Source organism: Acomys russatus, chromosome 4, assembly GCF_903995435.1.
Source record: "Acomys russatus chromosome 4, mAcoRus1.1, whole genome shotgun sequence".
Classification (NCBI taxonomy): domain Eukaryota; kingdom Metazoa; phylum Chordata; class Mammalia; order Rodentia; family Muridae; genus Acomys; species Acomys russatus.
Window position 1 is genome coordinate 75747092 of NC_067140.1, and position 25145 is coordinate 75772236.

At 41.2% G+C, this 25145-nt stretch overlaps 1 protein-coding gene across 1 annotated transcript in view; it reads right to left on the reverse strand.

The window, feature by feature from the left end:
* Window positions 1-25145, reverse strand: part of Sel1l2 (SEL1L2 adaptor subunit of ERAD E3 ligase) — a 53945-nt gene that overhangs the window by 24415 nt on the left and 4385 nt on the right. The window contains exons 2-7 of the mRNA XM_051144743.1: window positions 24352-24514; window positions 10802-10855; window positions 10307-10366; window positions 10139-10220; window positions 7752-7906; window positions 7033-7089 (exon numbers count right to left, since the gene is read on the reverse strand). Of these exons, the coding sequence (XP_051000700.1) occupies window positions 7033-7089; window positions 7752-7906; window positions 10139-10220; window positions 10307-10366; window positions 10802-10855; window positions 24352-24514 (571 nt within the window). The remainder of the gene's footprint in view (window positions 1-7032; window positions 7090-7751; window positions 7907-10138; window positions 10221-10306; window positions 10367-10801; window positions 10856-24351; window positions 24515-25145) is intronic.

Genomic DNA, 25145 nt, shown 5'->3' on the forward strand with positions numbered 1-25145 from the left:
TGAAACACATGAGTACATATCATATTATATTTTATGTTATACATAATTTAGAGCATAAAGACATTTTTTTCTCCTCATATTTGGAAAAGTTAGGTAGGCATGTGGCTTCTTAGGGAAAGGTGAATCTCAGCTACAGATTTAAGTAGTTCATTATTTGGAAAAGTAGGCTACTATGTACTTATTTTGAGACAGCTTGTACTACAGTTGGCAGAATCCTGATGTTTATGAGGCAGCCTAATGCCAGCCACACACAGCTGCTTGCTGAGACTATGTCTTTTGTATAGGTCAGCTTCAAGACAGTTTCTTTTGAATCAAAATGAAAGAGACCAGCAAACCCTCTGCTTTTTCTAAGTAACAAGATTAAACATTTTAGAATAATCTTTTTCTTTTTTTTTTTCTTTTTTTGGTTTTTCGAGACAAGGTCTCTCTGTGCAGCCTTGGCTCTCCTGGACTTGCTTTGTAGACCAGGCTGGCCTTGAACTCACAGCGATCCGCCTGCCTCTGCCTCCTGAGTGCTGGGATTAAAGGCGTGCACCACCATGCCTGGCTCTAGAATAATCTTATCTCGTTCTGCTATACTCTCTAAGCCTCATCTTGACTTTCTAGAAAGTACCTGAGAAATAAAAGCGACCAACCCAAGGAGTGAGACTTAATGACAACTTTTTAGTGTCATATTTGAACACATTGTATCTGTTCTTTACAAGAAGTTGCCTGGGTTAATGGCAGATGGTCTGCCCCCTTCCCGGAGACTCATGATTGGTCAAAGACCTGAGAATAAGTTATTGTTGAACACTCAGCCCTAAATTGAGTTGAGCATTTCCTACCCCCGCCTTCTACCCCGACTAGCTCAAGGAACATCATGGGACAGGAGATGGAAAGAACGTGTGAGCCTGAGGATGAGGAGGAGTGCTGTCTTTTTGACAGGTTTCACTTGTGAATTCACGGCAGCTGTGGTTGCCTGCACAAGAACCGTGTGAGATCAAGCCAGCCATTGTTACAGCATGGGTGGGAAGGGTCTTATATGGCCCTATTCCTAGTCGAGGAGCTACTGGCAAAGGTGCTGGGGAATATAGAGTCAAGTTTCTTTGAGGGTTTGGCCACTGGTAGGTTGCTGATGTTCCAGTGGATGGGTCCACACCCATGTGTGACTAGGTGGCACTAACTAGCTGTGTTTTATTAATACCTAGAAGAATTTATATATGTCTGTATGTCTCTATGAAGAGGACGTGAGGTGAGAGAGGGATGTATTAGGGAAAGGAGCCTGGGGGAGTTAAGTAGGGAGTGACAGGTAGATATGATGAAGATACATTGAATACATGTGAGTTCACAATCAACACCAAATAATAATAATAATCAAAATATCAAAGAATAAATAAAAATATTCTAAAGCAAAACATGGTTTCTATATTTGCTCCCTGACAATAGTGCTCAGAAAAAAAATGAGTATATGTTAATAGCACAGAGTATGTGAGGAGATAAAAAGGAATGCCCCCAAATAATTAGATGGGCAGAGAATGAGAGAAGAATATATATTGTCCTGTTTCCTAACAAATGTTTATATGTTTTTCTTTCTAAATTCTCATACCATCTTTGCAGGGAAGGTACTATTAATATCTTGTGTGAATTAATGATAAGTATTAGACTTCTGTAAAAAGACTAAGCACAGTTTCTATGTCCTTAGAACTCTGATTCCGTGGTTAAAGGGGAAGGCCCGAGTGACAGAGCCTCACTACTGAAGCTCTCAGGAGGCACGGGAGTGTCAAGGGAAAGGGAGTCTTCAGTCCCTTCCTCAGAATGCCCGAGCTGTCTAAGAAATCATTGTTTCAACGTGGTCAGAGTAGAATACTCAAAATTTAGCACTTGTAAGGGGAAATGGAAGTGTCAGTTTTGACTGCTAAACGTAAGGTTTAATTTTGTTAGAAATATAAACATAATTAGAGATTTACAAGCATTGGGAAACGTTGAAACTAAAATCTCTGGACTGATCCGTGTGTGTTAGGTAGAAGAAACTTAAATGCTGGTACTGAAAAGGGGCATTTTGTATGGAATCTTTTTCTGTCCAAATACCAATCAGGCTGGCACTTGGGTTCTGAGACCTGGTGAAATTGGACACATTGGGTTGGTACTGTCGTAGACCATGGGCCAGAGCTAAGTATACACCCAAATAAGGGGGTCATTTATGCAAGTCACATTATCTCCAGCTTTGATTCCCTCATTTAGATCCCCCTCCTCTGTATTCTGCAGGCACCCTGTCATGTCCCTATAATGCCATTTACCTACCAACATATCTGTTTCTCTCCTTCAGTGTTGGATCCTCTGGACTTAGCAGTGCCTTTCATATTTAAAGCACACAGAAAATATTTTAAGAATGAATGAATCTTTATCAATCTTTAAAACAAGGGACCTAGACTTTAATCTTTTTGCGACATTTTGACCTAAATATTATGGTTCTAAAATCATTTCAAAGTCCAATTTAGTAGTTTGGCTCTTACTTAGCCTGCAGTAGAGAGTTCTGAAGAAAAAGTTTCATTCTGGGAAAGAGAAAAGTTGAACCTTTAAATGAAATACTCTTCTCAGAACAAATAAAGGTTCTAGAGTTCCCCAACGCCTGAACAATCGGATCCCATAAGGCTCCGGAGACTTGGCAGCTTCTCACTCACCACTTAGCCACTTAGCGGCATGGCTCCGGCTCCTCCACAGCAGCGCCTTACAGTCCCCTGTCGTGGCTAACTGTGCTCCTGGTTCCTGGTTTTATTTACATCACTGTCTTTGCCTACTTGGAACTTCAGTTCTTGGTTCTTCCTTTTTAAACTTACTGGTTCTGGTGTGATTGCTTCTTTTGTTTAAAACTGTTTGTTGTTGTTGTGGTTTTGTTTGCTTTGTTTTGAGACAAGGTTTCCCCGTGTTGCCCTGGCTGTCCTGGAACTCACTCTGTAGACCAGGCTGGCCTCAACCTCAGAGATCTGCCTGCCTATGCCTCCTAAGTGCTGAGATCAAAGGCATGTGCCACCATGCCTGGGTGTGCATACCTGGCTGTAAAATGTACTTAGCCTCACATGAACCTGCCATGCAAGTCACTTCCGTTGTGATCCATATGTGACGCTAAGTCCTTACTCTCAAGAGTTTTGATGGTTTGGAGGTGTAGTTCAGTTTGTTGCGTGCTTGTTCTTGCCATAACATGTGCAAACCCCTGTTTTGGTCTTTAGCACTGCATAAATGAGGTGAGGTGGTGCATGTCTGCTATTCCTGCATAGGGAGATGGAGGCAGGGTAATCAGAAGTTCAAGGGAACTCTCAGTTACATAGTGACTCTTGGTTACTAAATGATTTTGAGGCCAGCCTTGGCTACAGGAGATCATGCCAAAAACAAACAAACAACAAACAAACAAACAAACAAGTGGCTGCCTACGCAGCCATCCACGCATCTTTTGTATATTTATTGAGCAGAACTAAAGATGTTGGTACGGTGCCTGCTTCACGGGCTCAAGGCCTTGGGTTCAACCCCCAGCACCACCTAAACTGGGCATGGCATACGCTCCTGTAACCCCAGCACTCAGGAGGTGGAAGTAAGAGGATCGGAAGTTCAAAGCCATCCTTAGCTACAAAGTGAACTTGAGGCTAGCCTGGGGTGCATGAGACCTTGTCTCCAAGAACATTATTCTTGGAGCTTTTCACCAATTGCTCATTCTGCAATGTACACTTTAATCAGGATGGCTCTTATTGCAGATTATAGCTTAAAGTTCTGTTGACAGCTACTTTCATTCTCAATAGAAAATAAAATATTGGTTTCCTCACAGTTAACAGTGTGCTATTATGAAATATAGCATGTCCTGGGCATTGTGTTAAGTTTCATTATTTTAACTCTCTCTCATAAGTGTGGCCTTTCATTGGCTCTAGGAAAATCCCTAGCTTAATCGGTTTGCAACATTTTTTCTAGAATGAAAAGTGAAGGAAATAGAAGATTCTGAAAACATTCATGAAGATTTCTGTTATCCAAGGTTCTGTAGATCATCCTGAAATGGAATATTAGCTCTTTATAGAGAATGGGTAGCAAGAAGATGATACAGCTGCCCCGAGGGTTGATATTCTTCCTCTGCCAGCTTTAATTTAATTATGTTGCACCCACTTGAATAACATGCACCCAAGCACCCTGTTTCCTAGTTCAATTCATTCTGAGCTTTTATATTTTTAAGAGTACAAATGAAAGTAAAATTTGCACATAAAAATTCAAGATAATGTAATCAAGAATCGTACATATACACGCTTGAATAATTACAAGTTTGGTCCGAGAGAGGCCAAATTGTTCCCTGTGAAAACAAATTCTGAGAAATTAATTCAATCAAATAGCAAGCGGTGATGGGGAAAGGCAGGGGAGTTATTCCTGAGTATTTTAATTTTTTTTTTTTTAAATTTGCTGATCAGCAAACTGGAGCATCACATTTGAAATGAGCTTTGTAGTGATAATCCTTTCAGTGGACTGAAACGTCAAGCTGACTGAAGGGGTTTTCAGGCTGAGAAGCGTCATCCCACATGTAGGCTTCTAGCATCTATTGATTCAACACATATGTATTGAGTGTTTCATATACACTGGGCACTGCTCTGAGTAGAAGACAAACTAGTGAGCAAGAGAAACAAGAACATAATCCATTGTGGACACAGAAAACAATAAAGGCCAACGGAGTGGAGAGAGTCATATGTACTCTGAGGAAAATTAATGGTGCAGGAGTGTAAGTGGAGGACACTGGAGTTATCAAGAAAATCCTCTCCAAGGGGCAAGACTCAGAGAATAAGAAGCCACACATGGGAGAAGCTGATGAAACAACCTCTGGGCTCTGTCTTCCCTCTCCCTCGTGGCTAGCTAGCTGAGCACAAGCCAGTCAAGCTTGAGGTTTGAGATTTATGGAGGAACTTCCACATATGTGCAGGCTCACTAGAGTAAGGAGAAGAAAGGGCTAGCCTGAACTTGTCCCAGAGAGTGTCTGACTACTGGCCAGGCTCTGGAATTCGGCTCATGTATTGGAGTCTCTGGATGAGAAAAATGAGGCCCAGTTCAGCTATTAGAAAGTTGGAGATAAGTAGACCCGAGGTGATGATGCCCTTCTGTGTTCCTGCTTTGAAAATAGAGAGGCAGATTTTAGAGGCCAGACTGTCAGAGTGGTGCAAAACTAAATGGTATTTACCAACAATGACACAGATTTTTAATGCCGAAGGCCTGCATCCAAATTTTGCTTCCTTATTTTTATTTTTTTGCACACATGAGCATTGTGCCTGCATGTTTGTCTGTGTGCCATGCACAAGAGGCCAGGAGAAAGAGTCAGATATTTTGGATCTGGAGTTACAGGCAGCTGTAAGCCACCCTGTGGGATGCTGGGAACTGGACCTGGGTCCTCTGCAAGAGTAACAAGTGCCCTTAACTGCTGAGCCATCGCACCAGCCCTCAAATTCTGCTCTTTAATTACACATACTTTCCAGCTGTGCGACTTGAAACAATTTGCTTTCTCTCTCTAGACCAGGCTTTTCATTTATAAAACACACTTAAGGCAATCTCTCCAACACTGCTTCTGGAGAGCCTGCGATGGGTCCTCCTGATGCCTGCTTCCTGCCTGTTGCCACCATAGCCTTGGGAATCCTTCAGTGCTACCCAGGAGGGCTTACACTTCACGTGATTTGAGGTAGCTCCAGCTCCCTTTAGGTGTTCATGTTATGTGTGGCTGATGGACAGTACGTGTGTGTGTGTGTGTGTGTGTGTGTGTGTGTGTGTGTGTGTGTGTGTGTGTGTTGAGGGAGGAGGTTCTTTAAAAAGGCTGCTGCCATCCTTAAGCCAATCAAAGTTCCTATTTATAAGAAATGAAGAAATGTCCCCAGCATGCACCCTATGCCTAACATTTATTGCAGGCTAAAACCAGACAGTGGAGTAATCATGTGAATCCAGAGCTCCCATCTAAGGAGCTGGAATGGTGCTTATGGTTAGTTTTTTAAAGCCCTGGAAACCTTCATTTCAGCTATCCTGGGATGCGTGTGCTTATGTAAATTGCTACCTACTTTATGAAATTAACTCTGACATTTATCTAATGTTTACCATATCTCATATAAAGGGGAAAACACAGCACTAAAGACATACATAAACTAACAGTATCAAATGAAATGGAAAGTAGTAACAGATGCCTCTTTTTAGGAAATCTCCTTATAAAAGGGGTCACTTCCATCCCTTAGGTTCTTGGGTTTATGCTGAGACAGAGTTTGCATTCCTTTGAGAAGATGAGCACATAGCTCCCATAAAATGATAATAACTGCAACCTTATTTTTTTTTTTTTTTGCGGCGGCGGGGGGGGGGGGGAGGGGGGAGGGGAATCCTGTTTCCCCAGGTCTGTGGTGATTGGCACCATGAAACCACAACCAGAATCTAAGCAGGAACTTAGCCTGCAGCGCTGGCGTCTTACAGAGGAGGGCGCTGTGTAGGCGAGCTTTGTTATTCCTTTTCCTCCACTAGGTATTTGCACACTAATGTATGGTTAAGCGCAATGGTGAAATGTTTTACACCGTTACAGAGACACTGTTTAAATTTTAGAAAGAAGCAGTCTGATTTCTGACCTAGGCAAATCTGGTCTGATCAAGACAAATCAGGTCCTCAGGCTGTTTTGCAGAAATTTCCCTTAGGGACTTTCTGCTACTGGCCTTTGGGGAAGAGGAAAGTTCCAGGCCAGGAGATGGGGGTAAGGCCAAGGGGTGCAGGCGCTCTCTGTGTCCAACTGCACCCTGACAGAATGTAGCGGGTAGGGAATGGTGAGGGTCTGCACAGGAATGGGGTATTCCTTGGCCTGGCTGCTCCTCAGAAGTTGCTTTGTCGCTGAAGACGCTGAAGACGGGTTAGGAAAATGAACCGGCAGGTGGACTCTGCTTTCCCAGCTGCTGGCTCTCGGCAACTCGCTTGGCCTGCCTTGCCTCTCCTGTTCTACGTTTTCTTCACTGGCCCCTCAGCTTCCCTCACCACAACTGCTCTCTCCTAAAGGACAGAAGTTTGAGGTCAACTTACATAGTAATCCTGGTCTAGGCCTTTCCTTCCAATTAGATGTAACTGTCCAAGAGATACCTAGAAACGATGACAGTTTTGAAGATGGTTTTAGCAGCAATCTTAATGTAAACCAAAATAGCATTCATTTGTTGATTTCACTCTAGTGCATTGTTTCGGTTTGATGTTACTGGCTTGCTTTGAAAGAGATGGGGAAACATTTCAGTCTTTTATTTTATTCTGTGTCTTTTATTGTATGGTCAGTTGCTACTAGGCATATGGCTTCCTTAGGGGCAGAAAGCCCCTGGCCGGAGTGTGGTAATGACCAGGCTCATGGATGAAGGGGCCATAGTCTATGTCTCACTAAGATCTCATTGGTGCTGTACTGTCCCCGCTCTGGTGCCTTTCCTCAGGAGCTCACTTATATTAATCCCGACATTGGAAGTACTAGTTTCCCATAATTAAAACTTAGGTTTTTAAAAAGTGAAATTTCCACAGAGAAATGCAAAATCGCCCCTCCCCCTTCACCACCGTTTTACTATCACTATGGCAACTACCTGTTGAATAAGCCCCAAAAGATGCAAGTGGCAAGGGGACAAAACAGAAGTGGGGTGGAGGGGAGAGGGCACCTCCTCCCCTTCACACTCAAGGAAGGGCATTGTCAATCCTCCTGGCACTCAGAAGGAGCCAGCTCTCTGGCAATTGGCATGTTCTAAGAACGCGGTCTTTTCTGTGTACATTACTTGTATCTGAACATCTCCTCTTTCTGCCAAAAACTTATAGTATTGGTATATGTCCCAATCCAAAATCTCACTGTTGGAACTCAGATTCTCAGGTCTCTCCGTTAGTCTCACTTTTTCCACGGGGATACCTTCACTCTTTTCCAATTTGTCAGCAACTGCGAATAGAAACAAACCAGAGAATAGGACACTCGGCGTGTAAGAAGTAACAGTTATCTTGCAGGAAGGCCAGCAGACCCACTCTGCTTAAATAGTGCGGGAATCTGGACTGCCGACAGGGAAGAGCCATAGAAAATAGAGATTTGCTTTGTTTTGTTTATTTAGATCTGAAAAATGTTGTGTGTGTGTGTCTGTGTGTAAGTCTGTACTTGCTTTTGAAACTCATAAATATCGTCAGCATAGACTCTTGTGAGGATGTGGAGTTTTTTTTTAAAGAATATTTTTATTTAATTTTTAAATTTATGTGCATTGGTGTGAGGGTGTCAGATCTTGGAGGTACAGACAGTTGTGAGCTGCCATGTGGGTGCTGGGAATTGAACCCGGGACTTTTGGAAGAGCAGATGGTGCTCTTAACCACTGAGCCAACTCTCCAACCTGAGGATATAGAGTTTTAAAAAGACACCCACTGATTCCCTCTGTGCTGACTTTTCCTGAGATGAGCATTGCAATACAAGGGCTACTCCGTTCTTCCTTGTAAATAGTCTAAGAATAAATATGAAGATACATATGCTTGAATAATCCTAACAAAATGTACAGTTTGAAATACATATGTAGCAGTTCTGTTATCATTAAGCATACGAAACAATTTTGTCATGAATAGCCTCTGAAATCCAACAGGGCTTTTGTCAAGCCCTTGCTTTCCCCAGATGTCTGAGATACATGTGCAGATGTTTATTCTGAATGTAGAAGTTATCCTAATGGGTGTGGTCCACTTCCAGAAAGACTGTAATCTAGAGCCGTATGTAACGCCTGAGTGATGCTGCACGCGCAGAGATAACTCCCATGAGCCTCTGAGCACCCTCATTAGCCCATGCTCTGTTTTTGTAGACGAAAACTGTATGGTAGAACAATGCCAGTTTGAAGTGTGGAGTGAGCCCTCCTATCCATGTCTTCTGTCTGTTTCCTTTTTTTCTCATTTGTATTTATTTATTTTTTTGAGACAGGATGTCATTATGTAGCTCTGGCTGGCCTCTAATTTGAAGCGACTTTCCTCTGACTCCCTGTCCCAAGGGCAGAGATTACAGGACCATGCCAACATGTCCCCACTAGGAGCGTTTAACAAGCCACACAAAATCACATAGGTTAAACTTAGGGGAGTTTGCTTAATGTTTGTCAGTTCAAGAAACAAGCATTCTGGCCGGCATGGTGGAGCACACCTTTAATCCCTGTACTTGGGAGGCAAAGCAGGCGGATCTCTGTGAGTTTAAGGCCAGTGCTCCATAGTGAGTTCCAGGACAGCCAGAGCTATGTAGTGAGACCCTGTCTTGGAAAAAAAAAAAAAGAAACAAATATTGTAAGAAAAATAGAAAGGTTTGAAGATAAATATTACAAAATAAGAGGTGAGTGCCATTATTTAGAACTTTTTTGAAAACAATTAAGGTTGCTCCAACTTTATATTAGATTAAGGTTGTACTAAGTAGATGAGAGAGAGAGAGAGAGAGAGAGAGAGAGAGATAGAGAGAGAGAGTGTGTGTGTGTGTGTGTGTGTGTGTGTGTGTGTGTGTGTGTGTGTGTACAAGTACATGAGTGTGGAGGCCAGAAGTCAACCTTGGGGTTCTTCCCTCAAGTGCTACCCATCATGTCTTTAGATACAAGACCTATGACTGGCCTAGAACTCACCTGGTAGGTAGACTAGCTGCCAGTAAGCCTGGGGATCAGCCTGTCTCTGCTTCCCCAGCACTGAGATTGCAAATGTGTCCTACTATGCCCAATCTTTTTTTTTTTTTAATGTGGATCTGGGGCTTGAACTCAGATCCTTATCCTTGTACAATAAGCCTTTTATCAGCTAAGCTATATCCCCATTCCTTCCTGGTGTTACTATTTTAAAAACTGCTTGGTAAAAGTCTGACCTATTTCTAATTCTGGAGGAATAAACAAAACCCACATTTTTGTGTATGCAAGTGCTTTACCACTGAGGTAAGCTTCAGAACTGTTTAGATTAGAATGCGTTATGAGAGCTGGGTGTGGCAGTGCACACCTTCAGTCCCAGTACTTGGGAAGCAGAGGCAGGCAGATTTCTGTGAGTTTGAGACCAACCTGGAGTTTCAGGCCAGCTAAGATGATATACAATGAGACCTTCCTTGTCTAGAAAAAAAAAAAAAAAAAAAAAAAGCAACCAACAAATTATCCTCCCAAACCTCCCCCAAAACAGGTTTATGAGAATTACTCACTATAGTCTGCCACTTTCTTGTAGTGATTTAGGGCAACTTCACAGTTTTGTAGAACATTGATTCCTGACAAATATCTGTACCCCTAAAACACAAACATACATATATGTATTAATATGCAGATAGTGCTATTTATATCTATTTTGGTCTAAGAATGTTTAGTTTACAAACCAGAATCATCTGGGACATCATGCTTCCTCCAGCACTTCCAAATGTGTAGTATATCAATGCCTAAGGTAAAAGAAGCACAATTATATTGGTTTCCTAAAGTTAGACTCAAACTAAGCACTGTTTTATATTTATTTTAATTTATTATTATTATTATTATTATTATTTTATTTCTACCCCAGTAATGAACCAAGAGCCACTCCAAAATATGTCCCAAGTTTCAATCTGTCCTGTTAAGATGGGGTGTAGAGTCTATGAAAAAGGCATGGTATTTTTTTTTTCCCCCATTTTAAAATCCTACAAAGTAGATATTACATACTTTTGGTAAAGAACCTGACACATGAGACTAAGAAGTTTGTGGCAGATTGCCAAATTTCTCTGTTGAATAGACACTTTTAATACCGCAGTACAGAGGTCCTCTTTAGTAATAGATTGTATCCAATGTTCCTTTTAAATAAATACATTTTGTTTCAGGAAAGAAAATAGATTTCACTTTACCTTGGCTTGGTCATATTCCATTCCTATTCCATAAGAAGATAAAAATCCTAATGCCTAAAGGGCAAAAGAAAACACAAAACCAAATCAATCTATTTGTTTCATAATTTGTATCAACATATTTTTTTTTAAGATCTACTTCTTTTATTTTATGTGTGTGAGTACTTTGCCTGCATATATCTATGTGAACCTCATACATGCCTGGTGCCCTCAGAGGTCAGAGAGGAGCACTGATTCCCTGGAGCTGGAGTTAGAGATGGCTGTGAAACACTATGTAGGTTCTGGGAATGGGATCCTGGGCCTTTGCAAGAACAGCAAGTGCTCTTAACCACTGAGTCATCTCCCCATACCCATAAAATTTTGTTTATATTGATAAGGGATATTTTTACATACATTTCCATAATAATTTATATGGTTGAATAATTTATAATGCCATAACAAAGTATGTTTGTTGCAATTATGAAAATTTGGGAAACATTACAATATTGAGAGAAGATTATATAATATATATGAATCTGTGATAGTTCTTACTGTACTTTAGAATAAGGCTTAGTAATAAAACATTAAAGTCAGGCATGGTGGTGCACATCTGTAATCCCAGGAGGCTGAGGTAGGAGGATCATGGCATCAGGCCATCCTGGGCCAAGTAGAAAGACTTTGTCTCAACAAACAAACAAACAAACAAGCAAAAGTTAAAAACAAAAACAAAAACCCAAAACCAAAAGGAAAGCAAACTAAGAAATGTTATAAACTAATAGTTGAAATATGTTTTCCTTTGTTGCAAATAAAATTTTCCTTTGTAGGTTAAAATTTTTAAATCTCTGCTCCTTTTACTTTTTTGTGTCATGGGACTTAACCCTGGGGCTTCCCGTGTGCTAGGCGGGTAGTACTGAGCTATTTCCTCATCCCTGATTCGAGTATTTTCAGTCGTATTTTAAAAATAATACAGGATTGACATAGCAAATTATTTAAATCAAAATATACTGAAAGTGAAATAAGTGAAGGCCTGATCGCAGAGCAAGATGGAGGTATTGGGAGCCCCAGCCTGCATCTCCCACAGACACAGTTTGCCATCCAAAAAGCTTTTATAGAAACCAGAGAGAAGTTAAACCAGCAATCAGTGTGACGCACCAAGCTGGAAGTGCGATTCAAAGCCCACATAGGCAGCTCCCAGATGGTTTGACCTATGATTTTTCACATTTGCGATGGTGTGAAAGCAATATGTGCTCTGTAGAAATTGTGTTTTGAATCTGGATTTTGTTATTTCCTGGGCTAGTGGCACGGGATACTTACCATTCTGTTAGGATGCTGGGCACTGGCAGCAAGCTGCAGTTCCTGGTCAAACGTGAGCACAAGGGTGGACTGCTTTGTGATGTATGTATTGGTAAGCTATAGTATTCGGAAGGTGGCATGGACTAAGTGCATTTCAATTTGTGACATTTTCAATTTTTTTTTCCTCTTTCTTTCTCATTTCTTCTAGAAGCTGTCTGTGTGAGCGCCTCTCACCCAATTCTTATTGCCCACCACAGCAGTCTCCGGTCTCCTCTCATCTGTTCCTCATCTGCCATTGCTGCTATGTTATTTTACAGAGTTTATAAGAATGCTGTCAAATGCCAAGCACATCAAGCTGCATCAAGATCCAATAATTTAATCACCTCAGAAAATGAATAATTACACTACACTTTTAAAGATAAAGAACTTGGCTACTTTTTGTTTATGTGTGTGTGTGTGTGTGTGTGTGTGTGTGTGTGTGTGTGTGTGTGTAGGCCAGAGTACAATCTCAAGTGTAGTTCCCCAGGTACCATCTGTTGGGGTTGATCCGTCTTCAAGTGTTGGTTGCTTGCCCCCAGGCAACCAACCTTGTTGTCCTACAGGCAGATTCTCAGGCATTCAGGATGATGATTTTTGAACTTTGCCTCCCAATTTCCCCCTGATTGGATAATAAAAGTTACTGACAGCCTATAGTTGGGCATAGAGAGAAGTGGAAGGCAGGACTTCCTGGGAGAGAGAAGGATGCTGGAATAGAGCCAGGTGCACGGAATTCAGCCAGCAAGATGTAAGGGAGATGCATACATGGTGCCTGAGCTCAGGGAACCAGGCACGTGGCAGGATGTAAATTAGTAAAATGGTTATTTTAAGTTATGAGCCAGTTAGAGAAGAGCCTAGCTATATGGGCTAGGCATTTGTAAATAATTATCTGGAGTCTCATGAGTCATTATTATGGGAGCTTAAGAATGGGGTAGGAAAAAAAAAAAAAAAACCCACCCGAAACATAATGGCATCCTACAACAACTACCCGCTTCCTTTTGTTTGGTTGGTTTTGTTTGAGTCAGAGTCTCTTACTGGCCTGAAATCTGCAAGACTAAGTAGTGCTAGGGTGGCTGGCCTGCAAGCTACAGGGGATCACCTACCTGTCTTTGCCTCCATCGTGTTGGAGGTACAAGTGTGTGTTCAGCCCTGGCTTTTTTTTTTTTTTTTTTTTTTTTTTTAAAGAGGAAATGCTTTTTTTTTTTTTTAACACATTTTTATTGAAAAATAAAATAATTCATATTACATCTCATTTGCTATCCCATCCCATGCATCCTCTCATTCCTCCCTCCCTCCCGCTTTCACCCCATTCTCCTTCCCTATGACCGAGACTGAGGGGGACCTCCTCCCCCTGAATATGGTGCTAGTGTATCAAGTCTCTTCTTGTTAGTCTGCTGTCCTTCCTCTGAGTGCCATTGGGCCTCCCCAACAAGGGGACATGGCCAAATATGTCGGCTCTGGCTTTTTATGTGGGTCTGGAGCTAGAACCCAGACTCTCTTCTCTACAGAGCAGGCACTCCACCAACTGAGCCACGCCCTGAGGTGTTATTTTTTCCCCCTCAAAACACAGTAATTCTAACGCGTCAGTGTAACTTGTGCCCTTTATATAATCTGTCCGCTGATGAGAGCGTCTGGTCCTGTAAATTCTCATGTCCTTTAGGGTTAGAAAGCCTCCTTTTTCATGGCGCACACCTTTAATCCCAGCACTCGGGAGGCAGAGGCAAGACAGATCGCTGTGAGTTTGAGGCCGGCCTGGTCTACAAAGTGAGTCCAGGACACCCAAGGCTACTCTGAGAAACCCTGTCTCCAACAAAACAAAACAAAACAAAACCCAACCAACAAAACAAAAACAACAACAAAAAAAATAAAGCTTCCTTTTAAAGAACCTGTGCAGTGAACGTTCCTTGCAAGCGAAAGGCCCTGTAACTCCTCGACGCCTGGAAATGTCTATTTGAAATGGCTAAATTGGCTCTTTTTAAGGGCACCACTAGCCAAGTTTAGATTCAAAACATTTTTTTCCTTGCAACTCCTGGCAATTCTTGATTCTGCTTAGTTTAGAATCTGATTCAATTATGCAGAAACCTTGACAGTAAATAAACATATTGACCTTTAAAGCGAAGGTGTTATTTGGACTCATATTAGAAGACATTCCATCGAGAGTGCATCCTTTTGTGCAGAGCCCAGCAAACGTGTTGGTTTGATCCTTCCAGAAAAATTGTAAACGGGTGAATTTGTGAAGTGAAGCTGCCATTACATTTCTACCCTGTGACTGGGGAGGGGACGTTTCTCTCTCAAGCTCACTAAAATCATGAGGACTGGAGCATGGCGGTATCACCCTCATGCAAGTGACCGAGGGTCACGCTGCCTCCCTCTTCAGCAGGGGAATAAAAATGAGTGGAAGGCTCCACATTCAACTCATTTTTAGGATTCTTTTTTTAAAAACTAATTAATTAATTTTACATATACATGTATCTCATTTTTAGTATTCTGATGCTGGGTACAGCGTGCCAGGACAATAGAAGTTGGAAGACATTAAGGGCTGCCACTCCGTAGAATGTGCTGAGGACTGTCTGCACTGCCCTTGCCTTTAGTGGCTCTCTTCTTTTTTCTTTTGATATAAGGATAGGATAAAACTAGGTGGATTGTAAAAATGATTAAATCTGAACCCAGGAAAGAGGCGTATTGAGAGATGGAAAGAGAGAGGTAGCATCTGTGACATTTCAGCAGTGTTGAAGGTCAGATCCTGCATACTGGATTGCTCATAAGACTTGGTTCTGAGTTCTGCCGGTCTGCTGATGATGGCATTCAATACAGGGTTCGTAGTACCTGGGATTTACTGTAAAGGCTTTAGTGTGATGGATATTTTAGCACGTTTTAAGGCAAAATTCTCAGGGTCTGTAGTAACAATTTAAAGATCAAATATTCCTCTGTTTACTTTTCCTAAGAAATTATTAAAGGAGAAAAAAGATTAAGTAATCTCCCTCTAATTACTGTACAAAGTTGGAAAGCTTTGCGATCGTTACTTTTGGCTCAAGCCACATGCCAAAGCAAAGCGTAAATCAGTTTTAATGAGTAACTCAGACACTCTTAATATAAGGCCACCAACATCAAAAACACCCAACAGAAGCCTAGAATCATCAAAGTGATCATCAGATTGATGCTAAAGACGGCGTTTTCAGCCATATCATAGTGCTAATGACTATGGTCCTTCCAGGGAACGCTTCAAATTTGAAATAAGTGAAGACTATGTGGAGCCTTTGCCAATGAGATATAATTATTTTCAAATCACAAAACATGGTAAAACATCGCTCACATTTTTTTCTTTTATACATCAATTGTAGTTATTTTGATATGCTAGAAAGGACTTTCTTAATGTCTGTAGTAAAACTGAACTGTATAGTCAGTGAAGTGTACATATTTAAGTCCAATAACTAAAAAATTTTACATTTAAGTGTGTGTGTGTGTGTGTGTGTGCGTGTGTGTGTATGTGTGTGTGACAATATGCATGTGGCGTTCAGAGAACAACTCCTGTAAGTAATTTCTCTCCTTCCACTGAGTGGGTGGGGCAATCAAACTTGTGTTTCAGACTACACTGATGGACACCTTTCCCTGCTGAGCCATTTTCATGGAGACTACTCTATTTGCAGTTCTTTTTTTTTTTTTCTTTTTCTTTCTTTGTTTTTTTGAGACAGGATTTCTCTATGTAGCCTTGACTATCCTGGACTCGCTTTGTAGACCGGGCTGGCCTCGAACTCACAGCAATGCATCTGCCTCTGCCTCCCAAGTGCTGGGATTAAAGGTGTGTGCTACCACCACCCAGCCTATTTGTAGTTCTTATCATCAGGAAGGTACTGGGTCTTTGGAGAGAGAGAGAGAGAGAGAGAGAGAGAGAGAGAGAGAGAGAGAGAGAGAGAGAGAGAGAGAGAGAGAGAAAGAGGTGGGGGTGGGGGAGTGGGGGTGGGGGTGGGAGAGGTGTACTTACACTTATTTACTGTTGTCCTTAGAAGAATTTCCTTCAGTTTATTTGAATTTTTAAAATTTGGGTCTTTCTGAGTGCCGGTTTCTCTATTTTTTTTTTCCAGAATTTCTGATTGTTCCCCCTTTCCCTCAGACATCATAAGTATCTATTATTCTCTCTCTCCCCCCCCTCTCTCTGAACACACACACACACACACACACACACACACACACACGCTTTTTCTATGTACATAAAATATAAATATATATATAGTAATATTATTATTTGGTCACATTTTTCAATTCTTTAGGTGAATTTGTGTGTGACATTGTCCTTTTAGTTCCAAGAAACATCTCCAACAATTCAAAAAGTGTTCATAGATCAGGCTGGTTCAAGCAGCGTGCCCACAAAGATGCACCTGGCAAGCCCTGGTAAAGAGTTGTTATCCAGATGGCCTGTGGCCAGCCTGATCCCTTCAATCAGGCACTAAACTACTCATTTTTTTTTTTTTTAGATTTATTTATTATGTATACAGTGCTTTGCCTGCATGTACACTTGCAGGCCAGAAGAGGGCACCAAATCTCATTATAGATGGTTGTGAGCCACCCTGTGGTTGCTGGGATTTGAACTCAGGACCTCTGGAAGAGCAGCCAGTGCTCTTAACCTCTGAGCCAGCTCTCCAGCCCCCAACTACTCATTGTTTGTGGCACAAAATCTTTTTAACTGACTGTTCTTGTACAAAAAATAAAAATAACAAAAACAAACAAACAACAACAAAAGAAGAAAAGAAAAGAAAAGAAATCTACTCCTAGGGAAGTAACTGCAGTACTGACAGGGTTGACAGTCCTAGTTCAGTATCAAGTCCAGCTATAGATGTGGAGACTTCATGCTCATGCCCATGCAGATGATGTGCTTCCTAGGCCTGAGCGGCTCAGACTAAAGGTTAAAGGAGTCCAGGATGTCAGAAAACGTAAAAGTGGGCTTTTGTAGTGGACTTTTACCAAACATTTTTTAAAGCTTAACAAATATATATTTTTTAATTTATTTTATTTTTGTTTATTTATTTATTTAATTCATTCATATTACATCTCAATTGTTATCCCATCTCTTGTATCCTCCCATTCCTCCCTCCCTCCCACTTACTCCCTACTCCCCTCCCCTATAACTGTGACCTCCTCCCCCTGTATATGCTCATAGGGTATCAAGTCTCTTCTTGGTAGCCTGCTATCCTTCCTCTGAGTGCCACCAGGCCTCCTCATCCAGGGCACATTACCACACAATATTATACCTGGCCATATTTGAACACTATGACTGAAATTTGCATATCAGGTCAATGTCAAACCTTTTTTCCATTAAGTTTGTTCGCACACACATATTCTCTCTTCTGGTCTCCCTTGAGACCAGATGCACACATGCTGGACAGATAACTCCATTTTTACATGTGGGGAAATTAAGACTCAGAAAGGATATATCACAGGGTGGGGACATTGCCATATGTAAAACAAGGGCTGGCTGACCCAAAACACGAAGCTGATGGAGCGAACACTGTCACACACCGGTACGCTTTGGTGCTCTTTTGCGTTTGCTAATGACTCTTGTGGACATTACTTACTTCTTCCGGCAGCTTTGTGACACTTGTGCATTATCAGCAATCTCCTTGCCAGGTATGGCAACCCCTGCTTTGCTGCCTCGCTGTGACACTGTGCAGCCTGCAACTGCATTTCCTTGAGTTTCCCATCAGTGCCTACGTCTCTCGAAAGAGGATTGCAGCAACCAACAGCCACTGGTTGTAGCTTAGAGCTGTCTCTTTGGCTACGAGGTTTGTCCTGGAAAATTGTTTTCTTGCTGTCTCTAAAGCCACAGGCAAACACGTCAATCATAGGGTGGTGCAGTTAACCGAGTTTATCCATACATTGAGAATAAGGGAAGAAATTAAGTCTTATAATTTTGGGGTCATCCAGAGCTTATATTTTTAGTTAACCAAACTCTGCAGATTTAACAATTCTTGTACTTTATTATCATTCACAGATCTGTCCATTGGGTTCTTGAGGAATGTTTATTCAGAACATGGCTGTTCTGGCAAGAGATCGCATCCAAAGATCTTCTAGGTCTGTGTGATCCTGCTGGAATACAAATACTCCTTTATTCCAGGAGACAGAGGCAAACAGATTTGAGTTCAAGACCAGCCTGGTATAGAGCAAGTATCAGGTAAAGAAAGCTTAGATCCAGGCGTGGTGGCACATGCCTTTAATCTCAAATGTAGGTAGAAGGAAGCATCTAGATTTGAAAGTGACGTCTAACTGAATGGCAGAAAAGGTGACGAATCAGAGAAGATTTGACAGAGTAGGATACGCCCAACTCTCACAAGAAGAGAGAGAAAAAGGAAGCTATGTAAAAAGCAGTTTTACAGAAAGAGGAGGCAGTTTTTACCAGAACAGAAATAGAGAGATGGGTTGCAGAGAGAGAACTCAGGTGAAGATGGAATGAGCCAGAAAATGCGAAGGAGCCAGAAGATTATAGCAGATTGCTGAGTCAGTTTGAGGCTGACCAGAGCAATTCCAGGCAGAGAGAGAGAAGCCAGATTAAATAAATCAGCTGGGAGAAGAGTTTAACTGGAACAGCAGTGTCAAACCAGCCAGTTCAGAGCTCAGAAAGAACAAATAAGGATGAATTTTTTTTAATCTACCCATAGGAACCACATTTTATTTATTTTTTAAATTAATTTATTCTTGTTATATCTTAATGGTTATCCCATCCCTTGTATCCTCCCATTCTTCCCTCCCTCCCATTTTTCCCTTATTCCCCTCCCCTATGACTGTTCCTGAGGGGGATTACCTTCCCCTGTGTATGCTCATAGGGTATCAAGTCTCTTCTTGGTAACCTGCTGTCCTTCCTCTGAGTGCCACCAGGTTTCCCCCTCCAGGGGACATGGTCAAATGTGAGGCACCAGAGTACCTGAGAAAGTCATATCCCACTCTCCACTCAACTGTGGAGAATGGTCTGACCATTGGCTAGATCTGGGTAGGGGTTTAAAGTTTACCACCTATATTGTCCTTGGCTGGTGCCTTAGTTTGAGCAGGACCCCTGGGCCCAAATCTGCCTATCATAATGTTCTACTTGTAGGTTTGTAGGACCCTCTGGATCCTTCTACTTTGCTATTCTCCCATGCTTCTCTCATCTAGAGTCCCAGTAGGATGTCCTCCCCTCTGTCCCAGTTTCCTGGTAAGTGAAGGCTTTCATGGGACATGCCCCTTGGGCTAGTATGCAGATATAAGTGAGTATATACCATTTGAGTCTTTCTGCTTCTGAGTTAACTCACTCATTATGATCATTTCTAGCTCAATCCATTTATCCACAAATTTCGGGAATTCCTTGTTTTTAATAGCTGAGTAGTATTCCATAGTGTATATGTACCACAGTTTCTTTATCCATTCTTCTACTGAGGGACACTTAGGCTGTTTCCATGTTCTGGCTATTATGAATAAGGCTGCTATGAACGTGGTTGAGCAAATTTTCTTGTTGTGTGGTGGAGCATCTTCTGGGTATATTCCAAGGAGTGGAATAGCTGGGTCTTGAGGAAGCCCTATTCCCAGTTTTCTGCGGTAGCACCAGATAGCTTTCCAAAGTAGCTGCACTAGACTGCATTCCCACCAGCAATGAAGGAGTGTTCCTCTCTCCCAACATCCTCGCCAGCATGTGGTGTCGCTTGAATTTTTGATCTTAGCCATTCTGATGGATGTAAGATGGAATCTCAGAGTTGTTTTGATTTGCATTTCCCTGATGACTAAGGAGGTTGAGCATTTCTTTAAGTGTTTCTCAGCCATTTGATATTCCTCTGTTGAGAATTCTCTGTTTAGTTCCAAGCCCCATTTCTCAATTGGGTTATTTGGTTTGGTGGTGTTTAATTTCTTGAGTTCTTTATATATTTTGGATATTAGACCTTTGTCAGATATAGTGTTGGTGAAGATCTTTTCCCAGTCTGTAGGCTGTCGCTTTGACCTCTTGACAGTGTCTCCTGCCTTACAGAAGCTTCTCAGCCTCATGAGGTCCCATTTGTCAATGGTTGACATTAAGGCCTGGGCCGTTGGTGTTCTGTTCAGGAAGTTGTCTCCTGTGCCAATATGTTCCAGCCTCTTCCCCACTTTTTCTTCTAAGTGACTTAGTGTCTCTGGTTTTATGTTGAGGTCTTTAATCCACTTGGATTTGAGTTTTGTGCAAGGTGACAAATATGGGTCCAGTTTCATTTTTTTACACATAGACCTCCAGTTAGACCAGCACCATTTGTTGAAGATGCTATCCTTTTTCCATTGACTGGATTTGGCTTCTTTGTCAAAAATCAAGTGACCATATGTGTGTGGATTCATATCTGGGTCTTCGATTCGATTCCACTAATCAACCAGCCTGTTGCTGTGCCAGTACCATGCTGTTTTAATTACTATTGCTTTATAGTACAGTTTGAGATCAGGTATGGAGATTCCTCTGGAGCACCTTTTATTGTACAAGATTGTTTTAGCTATTCTGGGTTTTTTGTTTTTCCATATGAAGTTCAGAATTGAACTTTCAATGTCTTTAAAAAATTGTGTAGGTATTTTGATAGGGATTGCATTGAATCTGTAGATTGCTTTTGGTAGGATGGCCATTTTTACTATGTTAATTCTCCCGATCCATGAGCAAGGAAGATCATGCCATCTTCTCAGGTCATCTTTAATCTCTTTCTTCAGAGTTTTGAAATTTTTTTCAAACAAGTCCTTTGCTTGCTTAGTTAGAGTAACTCCTAAATATTTTATATTGCTTGTGGCCAATGTGAAGGGTGTGGTTTTCCTAGTTTCTTCCTCTGCAAGCTTGTCATTTGTGTATAGGAAGGCTACAGACTTTTTTGAGTTAATTTTGTATCCAGCTAATTTGCTGGAGGTGTTTATCAGCTGTAGGAGTTCTCTGGTGGAATTTTGAGGGTCACTTATGTACACTGTCATACCATCTGCAAATAGGGATAATTTGACTTTCCCCTTTCCCATTTGGATACCCTTGATCTCCTTTTGTTGTCTTATTGCTCTGGCTAGAACTTCGAGTACTATATTGAAGAGATATGGAGAGAGTGGGCAGCCTTGCCTTGTTCCCGATTTTAGAGGAATTTCCTTGAGTATCTCACCATTTACTTTGATTTTGGCTATTGGCTTGATGTATATAGCCTTTATTATGTTGAGGAAAGTGCCTTGTATCCCTGATCTCTCTAAAACTTTAAGCATGAATGGGTATTGGATTTTATCAAATGCTTTTTCTGCATCTAAAGAGATGATCATGTGGTTTTTTATTTTCAGTTTGTTTATATGGTGGATTACATTGATGGATTTCTGTATATTAAACCATCCCTGCATGCCTGGAATGAAGCCTACTTGGTCATGATGAATAATATCTTTGATGTGTTCTTGTATTCGTTTTGCAAATATTTTATTTAGTATTTTTGCATCGATGTTCATAAGAGAAATTGGTCTGAAATTCTCTTTATTTGTTGAGTCTTTGTGAGGTTTAGGTATCAATGAGACTATGGCCTCATAGAATGAATTTGGTAATTTTCCATCCATTTCTATCTTTTGGAGTAGCTTGAATAGTATCGGTATTAGCTCGTTCTTGAAGGTCTGGTAGAATTCTGCACTGAAACCATCTGGCCCTGGGCTTTTTTTGGTTGGGAGACTATCGATGATTGCTTCTATTTCTGTAGGGGAAATGGGACTATTTAGCTTGTTTATCTGTTCTTCACTCAACTTTGGCAAGTGAAATTGATCAAGAAAATCATCCATTTCCCTTAGATTTTCAAATTTTGTGGCGTATATGCCTTCAAAGTAGGATCTTATGATTCTTTGTATTTCGTCAGTGTCTGTTGTTATGTCTCTAAGTAAGGGTGAATTTATTAAGCAGTAAGTCTCAGAGGCTGAAAACATTCTAGGCCTAGGTTATATTGAACAGAGGCTAGAAGCTTCCAGGACTAGGCCTAGGTTAGCAGGAGGAGGCAGTAAGCCTCCCAGAGAACAGTTGAGCCAGGAGAATCAAAGTTACGTTTTACAGGTTACTTTATATATAATTGCAAAAAAAAAAAAAAAAATCTGTGGAGTTAAACACAATATCCACCAACATAAATTAAGATCATATGGATCTTTACAGTGATGACGTTGATCTGTATGTTTTTGCATAGTAAGAAGCCACAATATTAAGTGAATAAGGAGCAGCAAATGTGTATGGTTCTATTTTAAAAATACTCTATATAGTTATAAAACTTCTAGAAGTATAATAGTACAGACAGTAATTGTCATAGCTTCCTTCTGCTTAACTGAAACTATGCCTTTTCAGTCACTACCCCTGCACTATGTACCCGCTTCTCTCTTCTCTCTCTCTCTCTCTCTCTTTCTCTCTCTCTTATAATGAATGGCCATGATGTTCCAGGCATGCAAATGCATGCCCTACCATAGCTCCATTAAGCCACTCATGACTAATTAATTAATAATTCATTTAATTTTACATATTTTTTTTGTCTCAGACACTTGGCTAAATGTCAGAGATACCCCATTGAACAAGATGTAGTGCCCAGTGTTTTATAATTATCTTAGCTTTATAGATGCGGATTTAGAGAGATTGCCCTATTTGTCATGGGTATTTGGTTCAACATCTTCGGGTTCAACTAAGCACACAGATCAACAGGACCTTCATGAGCTGCATTTGCCGCCAGTCTTATTCTGGAAAGCAGGGGGCAAAGGAACCAAAGTGTGCCAGGGAAAAAGCACCAAGCCTTAGTTAGCACTGTACGCAATCTCCTAGGATCTGTCATCCCAGATGTCTCAGAAGATGACTCAGATGTAAGACCATGAGACCTCTATGGGGAGGATGTGAAGACCACCTTGGTGTTCATTCTCCGTTCTCCACATAACGGCTCCATGAGGACAGAGACAGGGCTCCCATTAAAAGGTTTATCATCATCAGGTTCAAGAGTTCACTATACTTTGTTCCCCTCCAAAGGCCGTTTGCCAGTCAGAGGCCGTTTCCATCATAAGCCATGCCAGGTAAATACATAGTTAAAATCTTATTCTTATCAGGTTTCCTGGGAAACGGAACCAGTGTGAACCAAAGGTCAAATTCTCATGCAGAAGAAGGGGAAAAGGTTTTGTTCAATAAGTAGCTTATCCACTAAGCAAGCATAATAGTGTATTCAAACTTAATCTGATTCCATGCCTAGTTCCTGTAGTGTATTGGCTGACAACAAAAATGATCTCTAGGTGTGTACACCTTTTAGGTGACTTTACTTTCACCTTCATATGCTCTGAATTCTCATGCGTGTGTGTGTGTGTGTGTGTGTGTGTGTGTGTGTGTGTGTGTGTGTATTTGCATATATATGTTAATGGCTGTGAATCTTGTTTGTAGGACAGATAAAACCATTCCATAAGACTCTAGCATCAGGAAAGCACTCCCTAGCTTTCTATTAAAAAGCTGAAATGAAATGATGTGTGGTCGCATGGCAATTCGGATGGTCTAAAAGTAGAGCTTCCCAGAGCAGGAAGCCCAGTGAACATATATGGCAGGTCCTCATAACCCCTGCACTGGCAGGCCTGCCTGGCTCCTGAAGGCCTTTGGCTTTTTACTTTTTATTCTCTTCACGCCTCCCAGCTCTCTCTTGCTATGTAGCTAGGAACGACCTTAAACTCTGATCCTCCTGCCTCTGCCTCAGGTGCTGGGATTATAGAATGTACCACCAAGGGACATTTTAATTGCTGCTGGAGTTCATAGTCAAGGCTTCATCCATGCCAGGAAAGCACCCTACCAACTGAGCTACATCCTGAGCCCCAGTTTACTGATTTTCTATGAAATGATTATTTCATCCTTGGAATAAAGTGAAACACATTTGTCAAAATAGAAAAAGAAATTCATTTAGCTTTTAAAAGATTTGACATTAAAATTCAGGCAAACATTACCTTAAGAATAGATTTTGTCCCATATTTCTTTGTAAAGAATGAACATGTTTCACAATGTTTGGCCTCAGTGGTCTATGCCAAAACGTGCACACGGAGAGACCATAAGGGAGCTTAGAGTGCGGCTCTGCTGTGCTCCTGTGAGCTAGAACAATTTATCCTTAGCTCCTGCTGTGCTCCCTCCTGGACACCATTTTAGTGGATTTGGAGCGGCCATAGGTCTGGGTCTCTGCAGTAGGGTGTGGGCATTATTTTTCTCCCCTTTCACATGTCTGTCTGTGTTAATTGTGGATCTATCTATTGAATAACTTGCACTGTCTTTCAGAACTCACGTTTTGGGCTTTGTGTGACCCTTCTTTAGCCAAGGACTCATATAACTGGATGGCCGCGGTTATGTTCTGACTGCCGAAACTTCCAAACAGCAAGGCATCAGCCATTTTTTCCATAGCTTTCAAATTTCCCATGTCAGCTGCTCTGGCGAAGAGTATGTAGGCTCTGTTTTGAGAATGTAAAGTGAGGAAGTTGATTCTTAGAAATGAGAGAGCCTGCCCCCTCCTTCAGATGATGTCTTTCTAGCAGGTAAAACTGTGTTTGTCATTATTGATAAGATGCAGCTTTGCTGAAATCCTTTATACCTCTACACCAAATATTCTTTCACTTCTATGTCAATTGAAGATTTGCATTTCAAATATGTCTGACAAATTATGAATCCACTAAAAAGGAGATATCTATGTAATATATACCAACTATATAAGGAGATACCCATGTAATACATACCAGCTAAAGTGAAAAATTAAAAAAGTATCCTAAAGTGAGCTCCTCTATGGTATCTTCCATTATTAATACCCATTTTCCTTATAAAATAAATTCCAAAAGACACAAAAATTATCATAATTGAAATGTCACATCTATGAAGTTGATATCAGAAGAATGCTGATAAATTTATATTCTAAACTAATATTCAAAAGCAGAACTAGTTCTTCAACACAGCAAAGCCAGACTGCTTGGAAAAATAACAATCCAAACAAACTTTAATGGATGGGGCTTCAGACTCTTAGTGCCTGGGTTCAAGTCCTGGACCCACTGGTTGAAAACTTCGGGGTAACTTCTCCATCTCTCCTTTGGC